At 35.4% G+C, this 22,273-nt stretch overlaps 2 protein-coding genes across 2 annotated transcripts; one reads left to right on the top strand and one right to left on the bottom strand.

Moving 5' to 3' along the window:
- Positions 1 to 261: 261 nt before the first annotated feature.
- LOC126657103 (uncharacterized) lies at positions 262 to 1,584 on the bottom strand. Its single transcript, XM_050351732.1, has one exon. It carries the CDS (start codon positions 1,582 to 1,584, stop codon positions 262 to 264), a length of 1,323 nt encoding a protein of 440 aa, XP_050207689.1.
- A 15,665-nt stretch (positions 1,585 to 17,249) lies between these two features.
- LOC126657102 (zinc finger BED domain-containing protein RICESLEEPER 2-like) lies at positions 17,250 to 21,361 on the top strand. Its single transcript, XM_050351731.1, has 3 exons — positions 17,250 to 17,282; positions 17,384 to 17,630; positions 20,814 to 21,361. Exons 1-3 carry the CDS (start codon positions 17,250 to 17,252, stop codon positions 21,359 to 21,361), a joined length of 828 nt encoding a protein of 275 aa, XP_050207688.1.
- Positions 21,362 to 22,273: the final 912 nt, after the last annotated feature.

Raw genomic sequence — 22,273 nt, 5'->3', positions numbered from 1 at the left:
CAATATGATTTTCGGAGGAACTATTAATCTGAATTTTCATATCTTTAAGCCAAAATAAAGCAAGACCCCCTCTTCTAATGACGGAATCAACTACAAACGAATTAAATAAAGGAAAACTTCTACGAATGCTATCAAACTCACTACTAGCTAGCTTTGTCTCCATTAAAAAGAAGACACTCGGGGAATTATTCTGAATAAAGAACTTTAGAGCGCGTACCGTCCAAGGATTCCCCACACTTTGGAGGTTCCAACTTAGGAGATTCATGGCGTCCGGCGAGACTGCTTAACAGTCTCCGCCGATATCTCACATGATTCAAAATGACCCACAAATTCATCTCTAGCCCTTTTTGAGAAAAAATTAGATGGATCAGTTGAAGATTGAACTGCAGCAAAACCTCTTTTTATCGTCCCTGAGCCCTCCCCAGACTTAGTTTCCATAGATTTCCCACTCTGATGTCCCATACTTCTGGTCCGTGAACCTTTCTTATCCGCTTTACCTCCCTTCTTACTCATCTCAGCATTCTTTTTCGATGCCTCAGCCTTGTCGGGTATAAAGCTGAGGCTGGACACTTGCGCTATATTAATTTCAACAAAAGAATGATCAACATTCTTGCTACTGATCTGATCATGTGTAATAACTTCTCCCTGAGCGTCCTTCTCTGCCACACAAGCCATCTGTTGGTCTTCCTTATGATTACTGAACGACCCTCCACACTGCTCTTCTTGTAAGTTTAGACCCCTCCTGGCCGATCTATTCATTCCCCCCTCGCTGGACTGTGGAGTTGCAGCTGTTGATTCATCTGAGAGCTGGTTCCTGAAAAACGAAGTAACCTTGGTTCCCATCAATTGTCTTTTTTTCGGGGTAGCTCGCAAATTAGGTCCATACGGCCAGTCTGAAACTTCCATATGCTCAGGTTTAATCTCACACTCCGCCACCAAGTGATCGAGCATCCCACACCAGTAACAGTAATTATGAATACGTTCGTATTTAAACGAAACCCAACTCAGTTCACCAAGGGAGTTGGCAATTTTAGTACCCCGAATGATAGGTTTCGATACATCTAGCATCACTCTGACCCGTCCATACCTTCCCCACCTACCACCGTCATCCTCCTTCCAGTCAATGACTGCACCTATTTTTGAGCCAATTTTAGTGATCGCACCCTTACCTCTATAGTTTAAAGGCAGATCATATATGCGAACCCACGCCGGGACTGTCATCAATAACATATTATTAGGTTGCATATTGCCATGTAAGGGTTCAAAAAGGATAAGTTGTTTATCAAAGTGCCAGGGCGCCTCGCTAAGAATTCTGGCTCTATCCTGCTTAGCGTTGAATTCACACACGAAAAGGTTGTCTCCAATATCCCTTAACTCAAAACCCTTGGCTAATCTCCACGCACTAGTCAGTGCATTCTTCATATGGATCAAATTGTAGGGTTTCTTTGTCAAGAGTCTACCGACTAAGCTAAGGTCTGCTTTGTCGTTAATTTCCTCATCCACCACATCCTCCAACGTCACAACAGACTGTTCACAGTCAGTTAACCTGAGTTGAGCGTACATCTCATTCAGATCACCATCCATCTTACAAAAACTTCCAGAAAAATGAAACAAAAAGAGGAGAAACGTCCACACAGATAAACTAGACCCAGCAACCTCTAACGAGGCGTGGGATATAACTCGGATAGAACCGAGAAAAACTTCAAGGAGAAGAGGAAACCCTAACCTTAGGTTTTCCTAGAATAGAGGAGCGCGATACTCGACAGAGCGAGAGTTCATATTTCTATAGATTTTTAAAAAGAAAAAAATAATAGATATATATGTTTTTTAAAAATAAATTTTAAATCAATGAATTGTTGGTCAAATAATGAGCAGATTTCAATTAAAATTGTGAAATTAATTTTTTTCACAAACATAAAAAAAACCTCTCTGCTAATAGAAAAATAAATTTTAAAAATATAGTTAAAAATTCTATAAAAGATTCTGAACAAAAATTATAGTTGGTAATTTTAATTAAAATTTTACTAATTATAAAGTTTAATTCCCATCAAACAGTAACACTAAAAAAATTATGTACCAATATACTTATCTATTAATCTATTAGATAAAACAAGTAAATAAAATTAATTTAAAGGAATAAAACTTTAAGAAGGATGAAGTTTTATTTGAAGTATAGAAGCATTAAATTAGCTATAGCAAACATAGACTATTTGTTTGGTGAGATTTGTATATCTGTTGTTAATATATTTATAATTAAAATTATTTTCAAATTATAAATATTATTAATCATATTAATTAAAAATTAATTTAAATTTATGAGAATGAAACGAATTTTTTTTAATTATGAGAAAATTGCAAAAGCCTTCTTGAAACAGTTGAATTACTTTAAGAGTTGTCCTTAATTACTTAATTACTAAGGCCACCACATATTCATATATATATACACACACACACACAATTTAGAATTGATGGATAATTTAAAACAAATACAAATTTTAAGAAATTTAATTTTCTAAGTAAAATGTCTTAATTTATAAAACAAATGCCATATCTACCCTTTTTTTAGTTTTATTTTAAGTACTTTCTTCGGTCAATAATATCAGTCGTATTTGGTTTTAACACAAAAAATGAAAAGATAATTATTATATTTTAATTTATAAACATTTTTATCAAGATAATTATATATTAAAACCTGTTGATATTTATGATTATTGTTTTATTCGTATTATTGTATTCATTTAATAAATAAATAGGGGATAAACTTGGAAAAGTAACAATACATGTTCTCTTCGAGTTTTAAAATGATAAATATTATAGAATAAAATAATTTTTTAATTGCGATAAATATTATGAATCGGAGAAAGTATGTTGTATAAACTATCTTTTTTTTATAAATGATGATTATATTATCACAGCCACAAGTATTAGAAGAAAAAACGAAATAAAACACTAGCTTGAAAGAAGAAAATCTAGTGATCTAAATACACCATTTCCACTATATATATATATATATATATATATATATATATATATAAATTGGATTGTGATATTTGAAATGAATTAGACCCTTGTTAATACATAGAAAAACCAAATCTATATATGTAGTCTATTGTTTCTTTATAAAAAATTCTCTTGTTTCTTACTTTCCACATCTCTCAACCACTAAACAACCAAATTGTGACTCAAAGTTTCCTATATCTTGAACATACTAAACTCATCAGCCGATTAAAGAAGCTAGCTATATCAGTTGGAAATATCCATATTCAGACATTAAATTTTTGTAAAAAGATGTTCCAAGAACCCATAACAGCTGCATAATGAAGCACAATGTTAATTCAACACCTAAGCAAAAAGAATAAGGAGCTAGATTTGTAGCTAATAAACGACATTGCAATAAAAACCGAGTTGATATGATATGATCCTTATATAATTGCTAGACGAAGAAAAGGATTTGAGGAGGTACTTTTTGCTTCCAAAAAATTGAATAAAATTGATAAGCAGATTGAAGATAAACGACATGTCTGAAGGAGATGAAGCTTGGAAAGCTGAAGTTTTCATCTCTACTGAGCCAAAAGACCTAATCTCATTGTTGATCAAGAAGACTGACATGTTGGAACTGATCAAAAATGGTGTGAAGAGTAGTAGATTTACCAATACGAATTCTTCTTCTCCAACAAAAGTTATCAAGCTTACATGAATTATATGACATGTCCAAGATGTTTGAATCATTGTTTAAAGCTAAAGGGTAAGGTTGAGGATGACTTATAAAAAGGCGTCTGACTTGATTGCGAAACCAATTATCTATCTAGAATTTGATTTCCTTACTATTTATCACCTTGAAACGAATGTTTGAATGAAAAAGATCCATAACCGTGTCATTCGAAATGAAAAGTATTCGGATTCCACGCCATAACAATGATAAATTACCATTGTTCAAAACCATCAAGTCATGCAAACAAGCAATATTAGAGCCATACCGTATAACCGAGAACCACAAATAACTTTTATCACAAGTCACTAATTTCCAAATCCGTTTAAGGATAAGGTTTTGGTTTTCCAAATGTAAATCTCGGATGTTTAAGCTACCAAAATGAAAGGTAATACAAACGTTATCTAAGTTACTTTGCAAATCCTTATAGATGTAGTCGAACTAGACCATACGAAATGCCGCATATAACTCTCTATGGAAGCAATAACAGAAGCTGGATTAGTGAAATTGCACATAGAGTATACCGCAAGACTACATAGAAATAAAAAGATAATAATCAAACGGCTAGAGGTGGATAAAAGATTACCTTTCCAACGAGCAAGATGATTTATAAAATTTTAAAGCAACAGAATGTAATAAAAAGAATTAAGATTCTTCTTAGACTGTCGCGACCCGAATTCCACCCTAATCCAAGTCACGACCGGCGCTAGGGAATGGGAATGGTTGTTCCGAAACCCGTAGCAAGCCTAGAACCTCTAGAAATTTTTCGCAAATATTGTTACTAGAACGTACCTCGCGTACGATCCGTTTTCAGAAAACACCGTTAAAACTTTTCCCGTTTAACGCAAACACATTTCGGAAATTATACATATAAGCGAAATCTGGTTTTCAGAAGTACTGGTTGGATAACCTCGTTATCTCAACCCTCGCTTACTTCTGAAAACATGGCGTAGTGATTACTGGAAACCAGGGACTTATCTTTCGCTTGCCTTAACACAAAGGCAGCCCTATTCCCAGCCACACGCCACTGTTAATATGCTTAATAAAATAAGCGGACACCTTGCGTCTCGCAACGGTGGTATTAAACATATTAAAATACACAGCGGACCGGTTACACGTAGCCGGCGTATATAAATCATACTGTTTTTGACCCTCACAAAAACACACGAGGCCGACTCGGTAACTAGATACAATATGCCACTAAGCAGCCACCTAGAAGGTATACACGCGTGCACTAGATCCTATCAGAGTAACTAAACAAAGGACTAGTGGCACGGCTGCTGGCACATTACACTTATACTATTGCAGCATACTAAGAGTACAAAATCCTATGTACATTACCAAGGAAGAGCTTTCCTGAAGAAGGGATGTGGAAGCTCGACTGACCTCAAATCTCGTTTCCTGAAATATTGGGAAACAACAACGGGGTCAGAAATATAAATATTTCTGAGTGAGTAAACAGTTTACAGATAAATACCAAAATCGCATAATATATATAAAATAGTTATATATAAAAATATTACCAATATGTCGATCCATATGAAACCCTAGTCCACAATTGTCCTAACAGACACACTCATCTTACGAGCTTATGGACAACAGAATAAAGACCGTGAACTGAATCACTGCCGTCCAATTCTGTATCTCTGGTACCTGGACCGTAATCAGAAACTGCCTTCGCGGCTTATTCCGCGACCGTAACTGTATTACTGCCGTCTCAGGGTTTACCCGTGAAGTCAGGGCATCTACTTTCCCAATGACTTACACGACATGCATACCTCTATACCTCGACAGAAGTACATCTAAAAATCAGTGTTGGTGATCACGCAACCCTATTGCCGCCCAATAGGTAGCTCGTTCCAATGGACCTCTCTTGGCTAGTTTATACTATTGCGATTATGGATTTAAAACAGTTGAATACTGATATTCAAAAGTAAACACGTAAACTCACAGTACTGCTAAGTAACTACTTAGCCCTGCCGTATGTGTGACAGACTCCCCTGAGTCCTGGTCTGACTGCTGGACAGCTAGTCGAATCAAACATACAAAACACACAAGACAATACATCAATACCCATTTATGGTATAAACATCTAGGTCTTGAAACCTAGGTTCAGACAAATCATACAATTCACATAACACATAACACTTATGGTCTCTTTATTTTTAAAACCATATAAATCGTTTTCACCTCGAGAAAACGTTTAGACTTCACTCTAGAAATCATTTTAGGTATAGCATACCTAATTAAAATCATTTACTAGTATCGACTTGATTGCCAAAGCAATTCACAGTCGACTACTAATTATTTAGCAACATCGTTTGCTAAATCTTTTAAACCGGTTAAACGTCGACTTTAACTCTTTTAAAGTCCTTTTTAAACGTTTAACTTTACTTTTAAAATCATATTTTAAAAGTCTTTAGCTTAGGTTTAAAAACTCTTTTCACTTTCTTCAAAAGAAGTTATCATTTTTTAAACGTTTTAGTTCGACGAAACTACGTCAAACGGATAGGGCAAAAAGCCCCAAAGGAATCCCCCCTTCGGCGTCGGCCTGGTGCACGTCCGTGCACCTTGGGTGCACGTCCGTGCACCCCTGGCTAGTGCACGATCGTGCACCATTGTGCACGGTCGTGCACCCTGGATGGTGCACGTTCGTGCACCTTGGTGCACGTTCGTGCACCTCCAGATTGGTGCACGTTCGTGCACCATATGTGCACGTCCGTGCACCAACGTGCACAGCCCCGGGGAAACTCAATTCCCGGGGCATTCCGACGTGATTCATCCTCATTTTTCCGCTCCTAACACGTATACACAATCCAATATATCCATATTCGCATTCAGAACGTAAAAATAATAGGTATACGTTCGATTCGATACGGTAACCGTTTATAAACAAATATATATTCGAAATATATCGAAATATATTAAAATAAACGTTTAATACTAGATTAATACCTCGATTACTTGAGTAATCGTCGAAGAAACGGAGTTAGAATCGAGAAACGGACGAGAATCGGACGGAACCCTAATTTTCCGCCACTGCTTCAGAGGAAGCAGCTCAACCTATTCTTTCAATTTGAAAGAATGAGGCTCTGCCTCTGATTTTAAAACCAAATGGTCATATATATAGGAAATGGATAAAGTGCTGTTTGGTACTAGCTCAATCATGCACTTTAAACCAACTTCTAAACTAGTCGTCCGTACCTCAAACGGATACGACTTTCGAATTTCGTGAAAATTAACCCAAAAATCAAATAAAATATAACAAGAATAAAAATATAATTTTTATTCTTATCCGACTTATATTTTATTCTTAATAAATCTCTGAAGATTTATTAGGTCCAAATCAGTCCCACTTAATTAAACTTTCTACGTCCAAATTCTATGAAACTTTGACGATAGCTTCGTCAAATTATTTCGCGAATAATGATACCAAAATTATTCGCTCGGGACTTATAAATTATTTTATTTTAATTTGGACTAACGAATAATACTTAATTAGTTTATAATTAAAACTAATTGAAATAAAAGTTTAGGGATTAAAGTTACCCTTTTTCCTAACCTTGCACTCCACTTCTCACCGCTCTCATCTTCTTATCTCTTTATTTTTTTTTTCTTTTCTTTAATATATATATAATATATATTTATATATATCTTAACTTATATTCGTTAATTACACGTCAAAACCTCCGAATTTCAACATTTTAATTTCGGGGTTTATTCTGAAATATTAAACTCTCCAATTAGAGTGGTATATTGATATATTAATTATCAATATATTTTTATCTTACGACTCCAGTCGTATTTTATGTTCTATTAATCCAGTTCATATCCCATTATTAAAATTTAAATCCCCAATTTAAATTTTAAACTTCTATTATTACGATATACTTTTAGGGATACTTATAAATTAAATTTACGCTTAAATTTAATTTACGTATTCCCGACTAATAAAATCCTTACACGTGGCTTATAAGAATACGGGGTATTACATTCTCTCCCCCTTATATAAATTCGTCCTCGAATTTACTTATACTTCTTCTTTTACTTATACAGTCAAATAATACTTTTTATACTTCATGTTCTACGCTTCTCACCACATAAACATTACTGCTGTCATTTGTGGCACCAATGTTGTCATCTATGGCACAATTGCTGTCATCTATGACATAATTGCACAGCTGTACACAACTCACTAACTACCTTGCGTCTATCAATTTTTCCATTTCTGTTTTACTTGTTCTTTATAGACCGTATACTTTTCTCTATTAGTATACGAACACTGGTTATCTAAACTTTGCAGTTTTTCTCTAACTACAGCTTATAACTCTCCATCACTTTACATCTCATCTCACCGTACTTTCACTTATAGATTCTAAACCTATAACCTTGACTTCTGTTATCAGAAGTCTTGGTATTCATTAACCTCGAATTATTCCCTTGTGTTACTTCTTTTTGGGCCTACTTTGGCTACCCGGATCGCTTATCATGAAGCGTCCGTTTACCAAATAAATTTGGTATTCTTATAGTCGAAAATGAGTTCTACAACTTCCGTTTAGACTTCGAGTTGAGATTCATTCTCGAAGGTATCGGAAATTGACCTCAAAGTTGCCTCTTTGAGCTAATTTTTGAAAGACTGCAAAACTGATGCCATGGCTGTTATTGAAGCCAATGAACCAAGCATTTAAACCAGTCTTTTTCCAAATATTATTTCATATTCATATAATTTAACATTCAATCTACAACTTTTGTGAAGAGTCGAACTTAATCCGATCTCTTTTCGGTTTCCGAAATCATCCTTGAAGTTGGCTACTAGCCAAACTTGTATTCTTATTACATCTTATTACTTTTCCTTTTCGTTGTACTTCTTTACAGACAGTACAAACTTTGAACTCACTTCTGGGATATCAACTTATTATTAAGTCTTATGATATCACCTTTGAATTCACTTTCCTTTTACTCCTTGAACTTTCTAGTTCACTATTTATTTTTGGTCGTACATTTTATTGTACCTTTTATAATTAAGATTTTTAATCTTATTATAGATTTTTCATATCTTTTACTTGTTTTAGGGTAATGTTGGTTAAGTATTTTTAATCTCTAACCTTACCCTCTTCATCTGTCTGAACTCTTGTTCCACAAACAGACTACTCATCATATACTTTTCTCATGATTCTATATCTTGTATAGAATGTCTTTTATCTCCTCATCAATCTATAGTAACTTCCTGTTACAGATTGAGTTACTGGGTTTCTCTCGCTAATGATGTGGTCGTATGGGTGTAAGAGTAGGTTATAACCTAATCATCTCCCATGAAACACCTTCCCAACTTGTTCACAGTCACCGCAAAACTATACTCCTGCTACTAGTTTTCGGTATATCCAAGGTTAATTGTAATCCTTAACCTCTTTCTTACATACATATTCTCCTTGTTCACAGCTAACAGTTATCATAACTGTACTATAGCTGTTACTATCGTGTTTAATTAACTGACTATCAACTTAAGCTCCGTTTTCAAAATATTTCATTTTGAAAACAAAATGTTTATTAAACATTTTTCCACTTTTAATAGGCCATACTTTACACATTTCTGGCCCGACATTCAATGTACATGAACACTACATGTATATTCCGTTACCAGACAGCCTAGACCTCATAGTCATAAGGCTCGGTTCTTGGAATTTTCATCTTTTTAAACTACTGTCTCATCACAGTTTTCAAATTCATTTACATACATATATGGAGCTTATGTTGATAATTCCAAGTTAATTAAAGTTTACACTTCTCATCATTGTCACTTGCACTTTTGGCTTACCGCCAAAATTTCGTGCAAGTTCCACGACAATATCTTCATCATCGAGCATTGTTTACCTCTCCGTTCGACGATCGCAACGGTTAAAACTTAGAAAACCGTCATGGGATTATCATATCCCAATATCAAACCGATCTAACGGTTCGATCGCAAGTTATTGGGGTTTTGCTACACCCTGCTAGTTTACAAAAAACATTTGAAACTCACTCGTCCAATTCACTATCTCCATCTCATTTACACCTTGATAACATCTTTATTTTATGTTGGTTCAAGGTTTGATATACTTTTTAAGTATATTATTTATTCGTTTTATGATTTAATAATCATTTTCATTAATGAATATCTGTTAACACGACTCGACAATTCCATCAGTCGTTAACATATTCATTAATCCTCTTTACTCATATCAGAACTAGTAGTGTACCTACTTGGTTCTGAGAATACTCATATTTCCTTTATCATCTTTCTTTTAGATGTTCCGTTGTTGTTTATAGTTTAAGTGCCGAGGTTTACTCCTCTCAGACTTATGAATTATGGTTTATCTAACCACTCGTATGGATTTAAGAGATATGTCCATTACTGACATCTGCTCTGTCTGTAAGACTAATCTCCAATCCGATTAATTAAACACGTATGTATGACTTTGTTCACTTATAGCTACTTAAAGTCAAACAAACTGAGTCGTGTTCAATTAGATCCTACTCTCTTATCTTAATCGTGACAATTTCTATCGTCTACTCTCGAACTTTTACTTGCTATAAAAGTTCATCACTAGACTTGTATCAGTCTATTCCTGAGTAAGAATATAGATTCTCACTCACTCTACTCTTCCCGTACCTTCATTAACCTCTAATGTCTCGGTATGAAACATTAGAATTTAGGTCTTTGTTATTAGTCTTTATAATAAAAACCGTTATTCTTTATCCCTTTTTCCCATCTACCTTGTCACTATCACAGAGTTTTCGTTTGAGAAAATACAGTTTTTGTCTCGCGTACATTGACACTCAACAAATACAAATCAATTTGTAAGACAAATGCAATTTATCTCGTCTGAGACAATTATAATTTGTCCTGCCTGCAGGCCTTTTTAAATCTCACTTTTCAAACAAATTGTGAATTCTCAAATTCACGGTTCAAAACTTTTTCATACAATTGTGCTTCAGGGTGATGACATCTCTCATCCCCAAGGAGTTGCTATTTCAATTCACTTTTCATTGATATTCTGATATATCAATATATATGATGCATGCCCTAATCAAATCATTTTATGTAATATATATCATATATATATATATAAAATTCAGGTATGCTTCTTCTATAGTGATTTTTGCAACATGCACCTTTAATGCATCTGAGCACAATTATATGTTCAACTGTAAAACAAAACTTTAATAAGTTTCTTTCAAACTACTTCTCTGTGCCATTTCAAGGTTTTCCTAATCCTCACATTAGGATTTATTGTTCTGTATTCAACATTTACCTTTTATGTTATTATTCATCTTCAGGCTGTTTATTAACAGTTATTGTTCATTAGTATTTGTGTTCTTGTTTAAGGATATTTTCTATCTCTGTACTTTATGTTTTCTAGTTTTAGTATCTCCTACTAAAATACATAAACGTACTTACTTAAATGTAAGACACATATCTAAACGATACCTGATGAAGATTGTCGAGGCGGTAGTGCCTCTCGAATCATCAGACCTTTCCTTGTCTGCGTCGGAGTTTAACTATCTCTTTCTCGATACTTCTCAAATGGTTCACTTCTCCTAAAAAGTGCTCCAGCCTGAACCCTTTATAGGCTGGTATAACAGTAGATTCAGACACTGAATCATAACTGTCGTCAATAACCTCTATGTCTCCCATTGGTCTCTCCAGATCCTCTAATCTGATAACATCAATCTAATTATCCATGTCATAAACAGAAGCAGACACTCCAGCTTCTAATGGATTAGGCAAGTCAGGCATAACTGGCCGACTAGGCAAACCATGTCAATCAGGCACAACATGCGACAAAGCTCGACTAGGCCCAGACATGCTGAAACACATGTGGCCATAACGCAAGTAGCCGATATAACAGTTATAGAAAAACACGTTTTCATATAACAGATAACTCCTTATAAACACTTATAAAATAAAACACATAGCAATCACACACATAGTTCAGAGAAAATCTAACTAATTTCTCGAACAAACGATTCTTCTGGAATATTCGCCTCGTTCTGTATTCGTACAGAATCACCTTCTTTGAATACTGGTCAATTGATCTGACCATTGCGTATTACTCTAATAGCGCGTCTCAAACACAGAAACATCTCACATGTTTCTTCATTAGCATCGTGTTTCAAACACAAGAACATTTCATATGTTCCTGATCAAACATCACATGTACACTACACATGTATACAGATTTCTACTTATAGCTGAATGTTTTCAACAACTGAAAACTGATCAAGACATGACTCGAATCTTATGTTGCTGCAATAGTCCACTAAGAATCCTTACCAATCCTAACACAACTTACTTATCAGTATCAGCAACAGTACTTTGGATAGTCGAGTACTTAAAACGTTGCTCTGATACCAACTTTGTCGCGACCCGAATTCCACCCTAATCCAAGTCACGACCGGCGCTAGGGAATGGGAATGGTTGTTCCGAAACCCGTAGCAAGCCTAGAACCTCTAGAAATTTTTCGCAAATATTGTTACTAGAACGTACCTCGCGTACGATCCGTTTTCAGAAAACACCGTTAAAACTTTTCCCGTTTAACGCAAACACATTTCGGAAATTATACATATAAGCGAAATCTGGTTTTCAGAAGTACTGGTTGGATAACCTCGTTATCTCAACCCTCGCTTACTTCTGAAAACATGGCGTAGTGATTACTGGAAACCAGGGACTTATCTTTCGCTTGCCTTAACACAAAGGCAGCCCTATTCCCAGCCACACGCCACTGTTAATATGCTTAATAAAATAAGCGGACACCTTGCGTCTCGCAACGGTGGTATTAAACATATTAAAATACACAGCGGACCGGTTACACGTAGCCGGCGTATATAAATCATACTGTTTTTGACCCTCACAAAAACACACGAGGCCGACTCGGTAACTAGATACAATATGCCACTAAGCAGCCACCTAGAAGGTATACACGCGTGCACTAGATCCTATCAGAGTAACTAAACAAAGGACTAGTGGCACGGCTGCTGGCACATTACACTTATACTATTGCAGCATACTAAGAGTACAAAATCCTATGTACATTACCAAGGAAGAGCTTTCCTGAAGAAGGGATGTGGAAGCTCGACTGACCTCAAATCTCGTTTCCTGAAATATTGGGAAACAACAACGGGGTCAGAAATATAAATATTTCTGAGTGAGTAAACAGTTTACAGATAAATACCAAAATCGCATAATATATATAAAATAGTTATATATAAAAATATTACCAATATGTCGATCCATATGAAACCCTAGTCCACAATTGTCCTAACAGACACACTCATCTTACGAGCTTATGGACAACAGAATAAAGACCGTGAACTGAATCACTGCCGTCCAATTCTGTATCTCTGGTACCTGGACCGTAATCAGAAACTGCCTTCGCGGCTTATTCCGCGACCGTAACTGTATTACTGCCGTCTCAGGGTTTACCCGTGAAGTCAGGGCATCTACTTTCCCAATGACTTACACGACATGCATACCTCTATACCTCGACAGAAGTACATCTAAAAATCAGTGTTGGTGATCACGCAACCCTATTGCCGCCCAATAGGTAGCTCGTTCCAATGGACCTCTCTTGGCTAGTTTATACTATTGCGATTATGGATTTAAAACAGTTGAATACTGATATTCAAAAGTAAACACGTAAACTCACAGTACTGCTAAGTAACTACTTAGCCCTGCCGTATGTGTGACAGACTCCCCTGAGTCCTGGTCTGACTGCTGGACAGCTAGTCGAATCAAACATACAAAACACACAAGACAATACATCAATACCCATTTATGGTATAAACATCTAGGTCTTGAAACCTAGGTTCAGACAAATCATACAATTCACATAACACATAACACTTATGGTCTCTTTATTTTTAAAACCATATAAATCGTTTTCACCTCGAGAAAACGTTTAGACTTCACTCTAGAAATCATTTTAGGTATAGCATACCTAATTAAAATCATTTACTAGTATCGACTTGATTGCCAAAGCAATTCACAGTCGACTACTAATTATTTAGCAACATCGTTTGCTAAATCTTTTAAACCGGTTAAACGTCGACTTTAACTCTTTTAAAGTCCTTTTTAAACGTTTAACTTTACTTTTAAAATCATATTTTAAAAGTCTTTAGCTTAGGTTTAAAAACTCTTTTCACTTTCTTCAAAAGAAGTTATCATTTTTTAAACGTTTTAGTTCGACGAAACTACGTCAAACGGATAGGGCAAAAAGCCCCAAAGGAATCCCCCCTTCGGCGTCGGCCTGGTGCACGTCCGTGCACCTTGGGTGCACGTCCGTGCACCCCTGGCTAGTGCACGATCGTGCACCATTGTGCACGGTCATGCACCCTGGATGGTGCACGTTCGTGCACCTTGGTGCACGTTCGTGCACCTCCAGATTGGTGCACGTTCGTGCACCATATGTGCACGTCCGTGCACCAACGTGCACAGCCCCGGGGAAACTCAATTCCCGGGGCATTCCGACGTGATTCATCCTCATTTTTCCGCTCCTAACACGTATACACAATCCAATATATCCATATTCGCATTCAGAACGTAAAAATAATAGGTATACGTTCGATTCGATACGGTAACCGTTTATAAACAAATATATATTCGAAATATATCGAAATATATTAAAATAAACGTTTAATACTAGATTAATACCTCGATTACTTGAGTAATCGTCGAAGAAACGGAGTTAGAATCGAGAAACGGACGGAACCCTAATTTTCCGCCACTGCTTCAGAGGAAGCAGCTCAACCTATTCTTTCAATTTGAAAGAATGAGGCTCTGCCTCTGATTTTAAAACCAAATGGTCATATATATAGGAAATGGATAAAGTGCTGTTTGGTACTAGCTCAATCATGCACTTTAAACCAACTTCTAAACTAGTCGTCCGTACCTCAAACGGATACGACTTTCGAATTTCGTGAAAATTAACCCAAAAATCAAATAAAATATAACAAGAATAAAAATATAATTTTTATTCTTATCCGACTTATATTTTATTTTTAATAAATCTCTGAAGATTTATTAGGTCCAAATCAGTCCCACTTAATTAAACTTTCTACGTCCAAATTTTATGAAACTTTGACGATAGCTTCGTCAAATTATTTCGCGAATAATGATACCAAAATTATTCGCTCGGGACTTATAAATTATTTTATTTTAATTTGGACTAACGAATAATACTTAATTAGTTTATAATTAAAACTAATTGAAATAAAAGTTTAGGGATTAAAGTTACCCTTTTTCCTAACCTTGCACTCCACTTCTCACCGCTCTCATCTTCTTATCTCTTTATTTTTTTTTTCTTTTCTTTAATATATATATAATATATATTTATATATATCTTAACTTATATTCGTTAATTACACGTCAAAACCTCCGAATTTCAACATTTTAATTTCGGGGTTTATTCTGAAATATTAAACTCTCCAATTAGAGTGGTATATTGATATATTAATTATCAATATATTTTTATCTTACGACTCCAGTCGTATTTTATGTTCTATTAATCCAGTTCATATCCCATTATTAAAATTTAAATCCCCAATTTAAATTTTAAACTTCTATTATTACGATATACTTTTAGGGATACTTATAAATTAAATTTACGCTTAAATTTAATTTACGTATTCCCGACTAATAAAATCCTTACACGTGGCTTATAAGAATACGGGGTATTACATTCTCTCCCCCTTATATAAATTCGTCCTCGAATTTACTTATACTTCTTCTTTTACTTATACAGTCAAATAATACTTTTTATACTTCATGTTCTACGCTTCTCACCACATAAACATTACTGCTGTCATTTGTGGCACCAATGTTGTCATCTATGGCACAATTGCTGTCATCTATGACATAATTGCACAGCTGTACACAACTCACTAACTACCTTGCGTCTATCAATTTTTCCATTTCTGTTTTACTTGTTCTTTATAGACCGTATACTTTTCTCTATTAGTATACGAACACTGGTTATCTAAACTTTGCAGTTTTTCTCTAACTACAGCTTATAACTCTCCATCACTTTACATCTCATCTCACCGTACTTTCACTTATAGATTCTAAACCTATAACCTTGACTTCTGTTATCAGAAGTCTTGGTATTCATTAACCTCGAATTATTCCCTTGTGTTACTTCTTTTTGGGCCTACTTTGGCTACCCGGATCGCTTATCATGAAGCGTCCGTTTACCAAATAAATTTGGTATTCTTATAGTCGAAAATGAGTTCTACAACTTCCGTTTAGACTTCGAGTTGAGATTCATTCTCGAAGGTATCGAAAATTGACCTCAAAGTTGCCTCTTTGAGCTAATTTTTGAAAGACTGCAAAACTGATGCCATGGCTGTTATTGAAGCCAATGAACCAAGCATTTAAACCAGTCTTTTTCCAAATATTATTTCATATTCATATAATTTAACATTCAATCTACAACTTTTGTGAAGAGTCGAACTTAATCTTGTTATGTTTTATGTTCTTACTATCTGGATGTAAACTGATAAATTGTTTCTGTTGTTTTGTCTTCATGGCATGTTTCTGAACAATTTAAAAGATTCACTCACTTAGTGAATGAGTGAATCTTTTGTGGTGGAAGCCCCTGGAGTCTGGACCCTTGAATCACTCACTAAGTGAATGAGTGATCCAATCTGAGACTGAGACTTAACTGATCCAAAATCTATAACCTAATTTGCTTACCTGCTGTTTGGTTTTCATCTGCGGGTATGTTCTTCATTTGTTCTTTTTATTTAAGGCAAATTGGTTGGTTTGGTTTGGTTTGTATATGCATGTTGGATTGGTTATTATGGATTGGTTTGGTGGAATGTTTTGTAATCTGAATTTGAAAATGTTGGTTTGTATGCTTGGTTTGGAAGCTTTTTATGCATTTTGTTGTCTGTTTCTTGATGCCTATATATGGATGAAATGGCAATCTTTGGTGCTATGCCTCACTGTAAATGATTATTTGATGAATCAAAGGGTAAAAACCTGAAACTTTAAAGTGATTTGGAAGTTATTTAGCATGTTGTTGCCTGTTTCTTGATGCCTCAGCATAGATTAAATGCCAATGTATGATTATGTGCCTTACTGTAAATAATTATTTGATGAATCAAAGGGTAAAAACCTAAAACTTTAAAGTGGTTTGGAAGCTATTTAGCATGTTGTTGCCTGTTGCTTGATGCCTCTACATAGATTAAATGCCAATGTATGGTTATGTGCATCACTGTAAATGATTATTTGATGAATCAAATGCTAAAAACTTGAAACTTTAAAGTGGTTTGGAAGCTATTTGTTTGCACTCTAATTGTGTAACTGATTTATTGATTAAATGCCATTCTTTGCTCACACAGATGTCGAACCTTGACCAACAACAAGTTGTTGGTGTTGGTGTTGAGGGGGTTGTTGGCTCAAATCCTGAGTTACCCCCTTCAACTCAGCAGCAGCAACCTGTTGCTGCTGATGAGGGCTCATCTGAGCCTTCTCAGCAGCAATAAGAAGTTGTTGCTGCTGATGCTACTGGAGCTAAACCAGTTGATAAAAAACGTAAGCAAGTTAGTGCTAGATCTAAAGTCTGGGATCATTTTGAGCGCATAGTTGATGAAAATGGAAAATTGATTTTGTCTAAATGCTTGTATTGTGCAAAGATTTATAACTCTGATACTAAAATTAATGGGACTTCTACCCTTAGATTCCATATTCTTTCATGTCTTAAGAACCCTCATAGTAAAGATACTAGACAAGCCTTGTTTACTCTACAACCTGTTGCTGCATGTCCTGCTAAAAATGAGGGGAAGGGACAATTGGGGACTTGGAAATTTAATCAGGAAGACATTAGGAAAGCATTGTCTTATATGCTAATCATGGATGAGCTACCTTTTAAGTTTGTTGAGGGTATGGGGTTTAAGAAACTAATGAGTGTTGCATGCCCTAGGTTTCATATCCCTTCTAGATGGACTGTTAATAGAGACTGCTATCAAATGTTTCTTGATGAAAAGTTGAATTTGAAAAATACTTTGAAAAGTGGAAGCCAAAGTGTTAGTATCACAACAGACACATGGTGTCACGACCCGATTTCCCCTAGAAACTCGAGCCGAGACCGGCGCTAGGGAATGGGAATGGTTGTTCCGAAACCCGTAGCAAGCCTAAAACCTCTATAAATTTTTAGCAAATATAAATCTAGATCGTACCTCGTGAACGACCCGTTTTCAGAAAACACCGTTAAAACATTTTTCCGTTTGACGTGGAAGACACGTTCTGAAAATATTCATATAAGCGAAATTACGTTTTCAGAAATGCTGGTTGAATAACCCTAATTATTCTGACCCACGCGCATTTCTGAAAACCGGTGCGGTGGTACAGGGACTTGGCTCACGTGCCATGCCTCGCAGGCAGCCCTGTCTCAAACCACGCATCCGAACAATATGTTTAATAAAATATATCGAACACTTTCCTTTTCAAAGCGTTATATCAAACATATTAAAAACATGCACAGCAGGCACACAAACGTAAGGCCAGCTAAACTGCACACATTGTCTCTGCAAACCAAAGACACGAAGCTTGGCCACCCGTAGGGGACACCGTAAAACACCATATGCCTATTATGTAGCCACTTATTAGAGTTAGACAAATTCAGGTTCCTATCAGAGTATATAGACAGAGGAACCATGACGTGACCACAGGCATATCAAACCTATGTACACTATTGCAGCATCTAAGAGTTTAAAGTGTTATTTACATAGCAACAAGATAAGCTTCCCTGATGGAAAAGGGTGGAAGCTCGACCAGACCCGGTAGCTAGGTACCTGAAAATGATAAACAATAACGGGGTCATAAATATAAATATTTTTGAGTGAGTAGATAGGTTTACAGTTAAATACCAAAATCGTATATAGACAAAATATCGGTATATAAAAATATTACCAGTCCTCGATCCAAATGAAACCCTAATCCTGTTACGTTATAATGCTATCATATATAATGCATATGCCCAACTCTTATTTAATACAGGATGAGCTGTATACTTATGTATCACAACCATCTTGACTCTGTATAGGGTTGCTGGGCCGGAACTTAAATCACTGCCACCTCAGGACTACCCAATAGGTTTAAACCGCTTTATAAGCATCTGGCTTAAAACCTAATCTCAATATGTATGCTTATAATATTTACCTCTCATCTAGTTCATTAACACCGGTGATCACACAGTCCTATTGTTGCCCAATAGATAGCTCGTTTCAGTGGATCTTCCTTGGCTAAGTTTCATACTTAGTGAGATTTGTGGATTTAAAAAAACAATTGAATACTAATATTCAAATGTAAACAAATGAACTCACAAACACCGCTAGGTCTGGAACTTAATCCTGTGGTTGTGGTCAGACTGCTTGCTAGCTGGTCGGACTAAACACACAAAGCAAACAAGATAAAATACATCAATATATGTTTCCTATAAAATTTGTAGGTCCTTAAACCCAGATCTAGGTCAAACATATAATCATTTAAACATATAGCACTTATGGCCTGTTTTCTTTTAAAACCGTATTATAAATTCTCATTTTGAGAAAACGTTCTAACTTCTTTCTAGAAGTTATATTAGGTACCGCAATACCTAAAGGAAACAATTTATAGTATAGACCTAATTGTCAAAACAATTCTCAGTCATATACAAAGTATTTAGCGAAACCGATTGCTAAATCTTTAAAGCCGTTTAAACGTTGACTTTAACTCTTTTAAAGTCCATTATAAATGTTTAACTTTACTTTTAAAATCTCCTTTTAAAAGTCTTTAGGTTTAGTATATAAAACCTTTTCACTTTCTTCTATCACAAGTTATCATTTTTAAATATCTAACTTTGGTTTAAAAACATTTATTAAAAATGTTGTAGGTTCGGTCAGAAAACACCTCGAGTTTCTAGGCGAAAGCACGTCGGAATCGCCCCCCGGAAAGTCCCCCAAAAGACCGGAGAAAACGAACCCCGACATCCCGTCGGGGTTGCTGTGCGCCCGCACAGTAGTACTGTGCGGTCGCACAGCTTAGCTGTGCGGCCGCACAACATTTTATTACTGTGTGCCCGCACAACACATGCTGTGCGGTCGTACAGCGGGCTGCGCACCCGCACAGCCCCGGAAATGAATTTCTGGAACCTCCCGTCCTGCTTAAAACGTCCAAATAACATCCAAAATCACGTATACACAATTCAAAATCAATACGGACGTTTAAAACGATAATTTGATACGGTAACCATTTATAAACGAGTTTATATTCGAAATAAATCGAAATAAACGTTTAATACGGATATAATACCTCGATTACGTGAGTAATCATAAAGAAATTGAGTTAGAATCGAGAAACGGATCGAACGGCCGAAACCCTAAGTCGCCGCACGTACTGAGAGCTAAAGCAGCTCTACTTATTCTTTCAAAATTGAAGAATGAAGGCTCTTCCTTCAATTTGTTAGCTTAGGTTTATATATATAGTATTGGCTAAAGTGCAGTTTAGTAATAGCTTTATCATGCACTTTAAACCGACTTCTAAACTAGTCATCCGTAACTTCAACGGAAACGACTTCCAAATTTCGTGAAAATTTTACCAAAAATCAAATAAAATATAATAAGAATAAAAATATAATTTTAATTCCCATCCGACTTATATTTTATTCTTAATAAATCATTTTTGATTTATTAAGTACGCATTTACTGCGCTTGATAAAATTTCTGCTTCCAAATTTTATCAAATTTTCACGATAACCTTTTTAAATTATTTCACGAATATTGGCACCAAAAATATTCGCTAGGGACTTATGAATTATTCTGCACCAATTCATAAATTCATTTTGTCTCCGTTAACTATATAACTAATCAAATTTAAATTTTAAAAATTTAAATTTGTAATCCTATAGCCATATTAAAAATTTAGGGACACTTGTAAATTAAATTTATCTTTAAATTTAATTTAGCTACTCCTGTCTAATAAAATATTAGACACGTGGCTATATTTTAACTCTTAAATTTCCGGGTTATTACACATGGACTAGTATTCAACGTGTTAATTATATGTGTGTAACCTGCCATTGGATAGATAATGACTGGCTTCTTCATAAAAGAATCATTAATCTTGTACCTGTTTGTGGGCATAAAGGGGACTACATAAGTAAAACACTTGAGAATTGCTTGCTAGGTTGGGGTCTTAAAAATGTTTTTACAGTCACTATGGATAATGTTGGTAATAATAACACTGCAATTGCTACATTTAAGAAAAAACTGATGTTTTGGGGGACTGATGTGTCAAGATGTGAATATTTGCATATGAGATGTATTGCACATGTCATTAATTTGGTTGTATCTGATGGCTTGAAAGAAATGAGTAGCTCTGTTAAGAAAGTTAGAGATTGTGTCTGTTACATTAGGAACAGTCCATCTAGACTTAAGAAATTTAAAGACCTTATTGTTGATGCTAAACTTGGCACCAAAAAGTCCCTCTGTCTTGATGTGGCAACCAGGTGGAACTCCACTTACTTTATGCTAGACACTGCTTGCTTATTTCAGTCTATTTTTGAGAGTTATGAAGCATCTGATGAGAATTTTAGGTCTGATATGATTGAAAGCATTCCTAATTTTTTTGATTGAGAAACTATTAAGAAATTTGCTACTTGTCTATCCTATTTCTATGTCATAACTTTAAGAATTTCTGGTTCTTTATATGTCACATCCAACATGCATTTTCAAGAAATTTGTGACCTTTCTATTATGTTGGATGAAATGCTTGTTAATGAGGACATAGAAATTGTGCAAATGGGCAGAAAAATGAGGGATAAGTTTAACAAATACTGGGGTGATCCCTAGAAGATGAATGTTTTGATATTTTTTTCACATGTCTTTGATCCTACCAACAAAATGAAACATCTGTTGTTTGCTCTGTCTAGTTTATTTGGTTCTGATCAAGGTCCAAAATTGTTTGAAACTGTGAATGATAAGTTAACAAGTCTGTTTGTTGAGTATCAAAAGGCCTCTGTGAATTCTACTTCACCTGCATATGTTAGTCTTAGTCAATCTGCAGAGGGTGTTTCTGCTCAAACACCAGTCCTGCCACCACCTGCAAAGAAGCATATGTCACTTATGAAGGCCAAATTTGATATTCAGAATAAGGGTATGGAAAGTGGTAGTAGGAAATCTGAGCTGGAAGTGTACCCGAGTGAAGCTACGGTTGAGAATGATGATGCATTCAATATTTTGAAGTGGTGGAAGCTAAACTCAGGGCGATTTCCAATCATTTCAAGGATGGCTTGAGATATTCTTGTTGTCCCTATCTCTATTGTTGCCTCTGAATCAGCTTTTAGTACTTCTGGAAGAGTACTAGACTGCTTTAGGAGTTTTTTAACTCCAAGATAGGTGGAAGCGCTGGTGTGCACTCAGGATTGGCTTAGAGCAGAATCTTACCCTTTGGTGATTGAAGAGTGCCTGGATGAATTGGAACCATTTGAGCAAGGTTATGTGCTTCTACTTTGCTTTTTTCTTTAATTCACATGTTTTCTTTCTATA

The sequence above is a fragment of the Mercurialis annua genome, linkage group LG7, assembly GCF_937616625.2.
Source record: "Mercurialis annua linkage group LG7, ddMerAnnu1.2, whole genome shotgun sequence".
Lineage (NCBI taxonomy): Eukaryota > Viridiplantae > Streptophyta > Magnoliopsida > Malpighiales > Euphorbiaceae > Mercurialis > Mercurialis annua.
This window is presented reverse-complemented; position numbering and strand designations above follow the sequence as displayed.

Excerpts from the sequence above, each read along its gene's own strand:
- LOC126657102 (XM_050351731.1), top strand. The coding sequence starts at position 17,250 with ATGCTACTGGAGCTAAACCAGTTGATAAAAAAC. Across the intron at positions 17,283-17,383 it reads TAAACCAGTTGATAAAAAAC|ATTTATAACTCTGATACTAA; the intron begins GTAAGCAAGTTA and ends TATTGTGCAAAG. Across the intron at positions 17,631-20,813 it reads ACCTTTTAAGTTTGTTGAGG|ATAATGACTGGCTTCTTCAT; the intron begins GTATGGGGTTTA and ends GCCATTGGATAG.
- LOC126657103 (XM_050351732.1), bottom strand. The coding sequence starts at position 1,584 with ATGGATGGTGATCTGAATGAGATGTACGCTCAACTCAGGTTAACTGAC.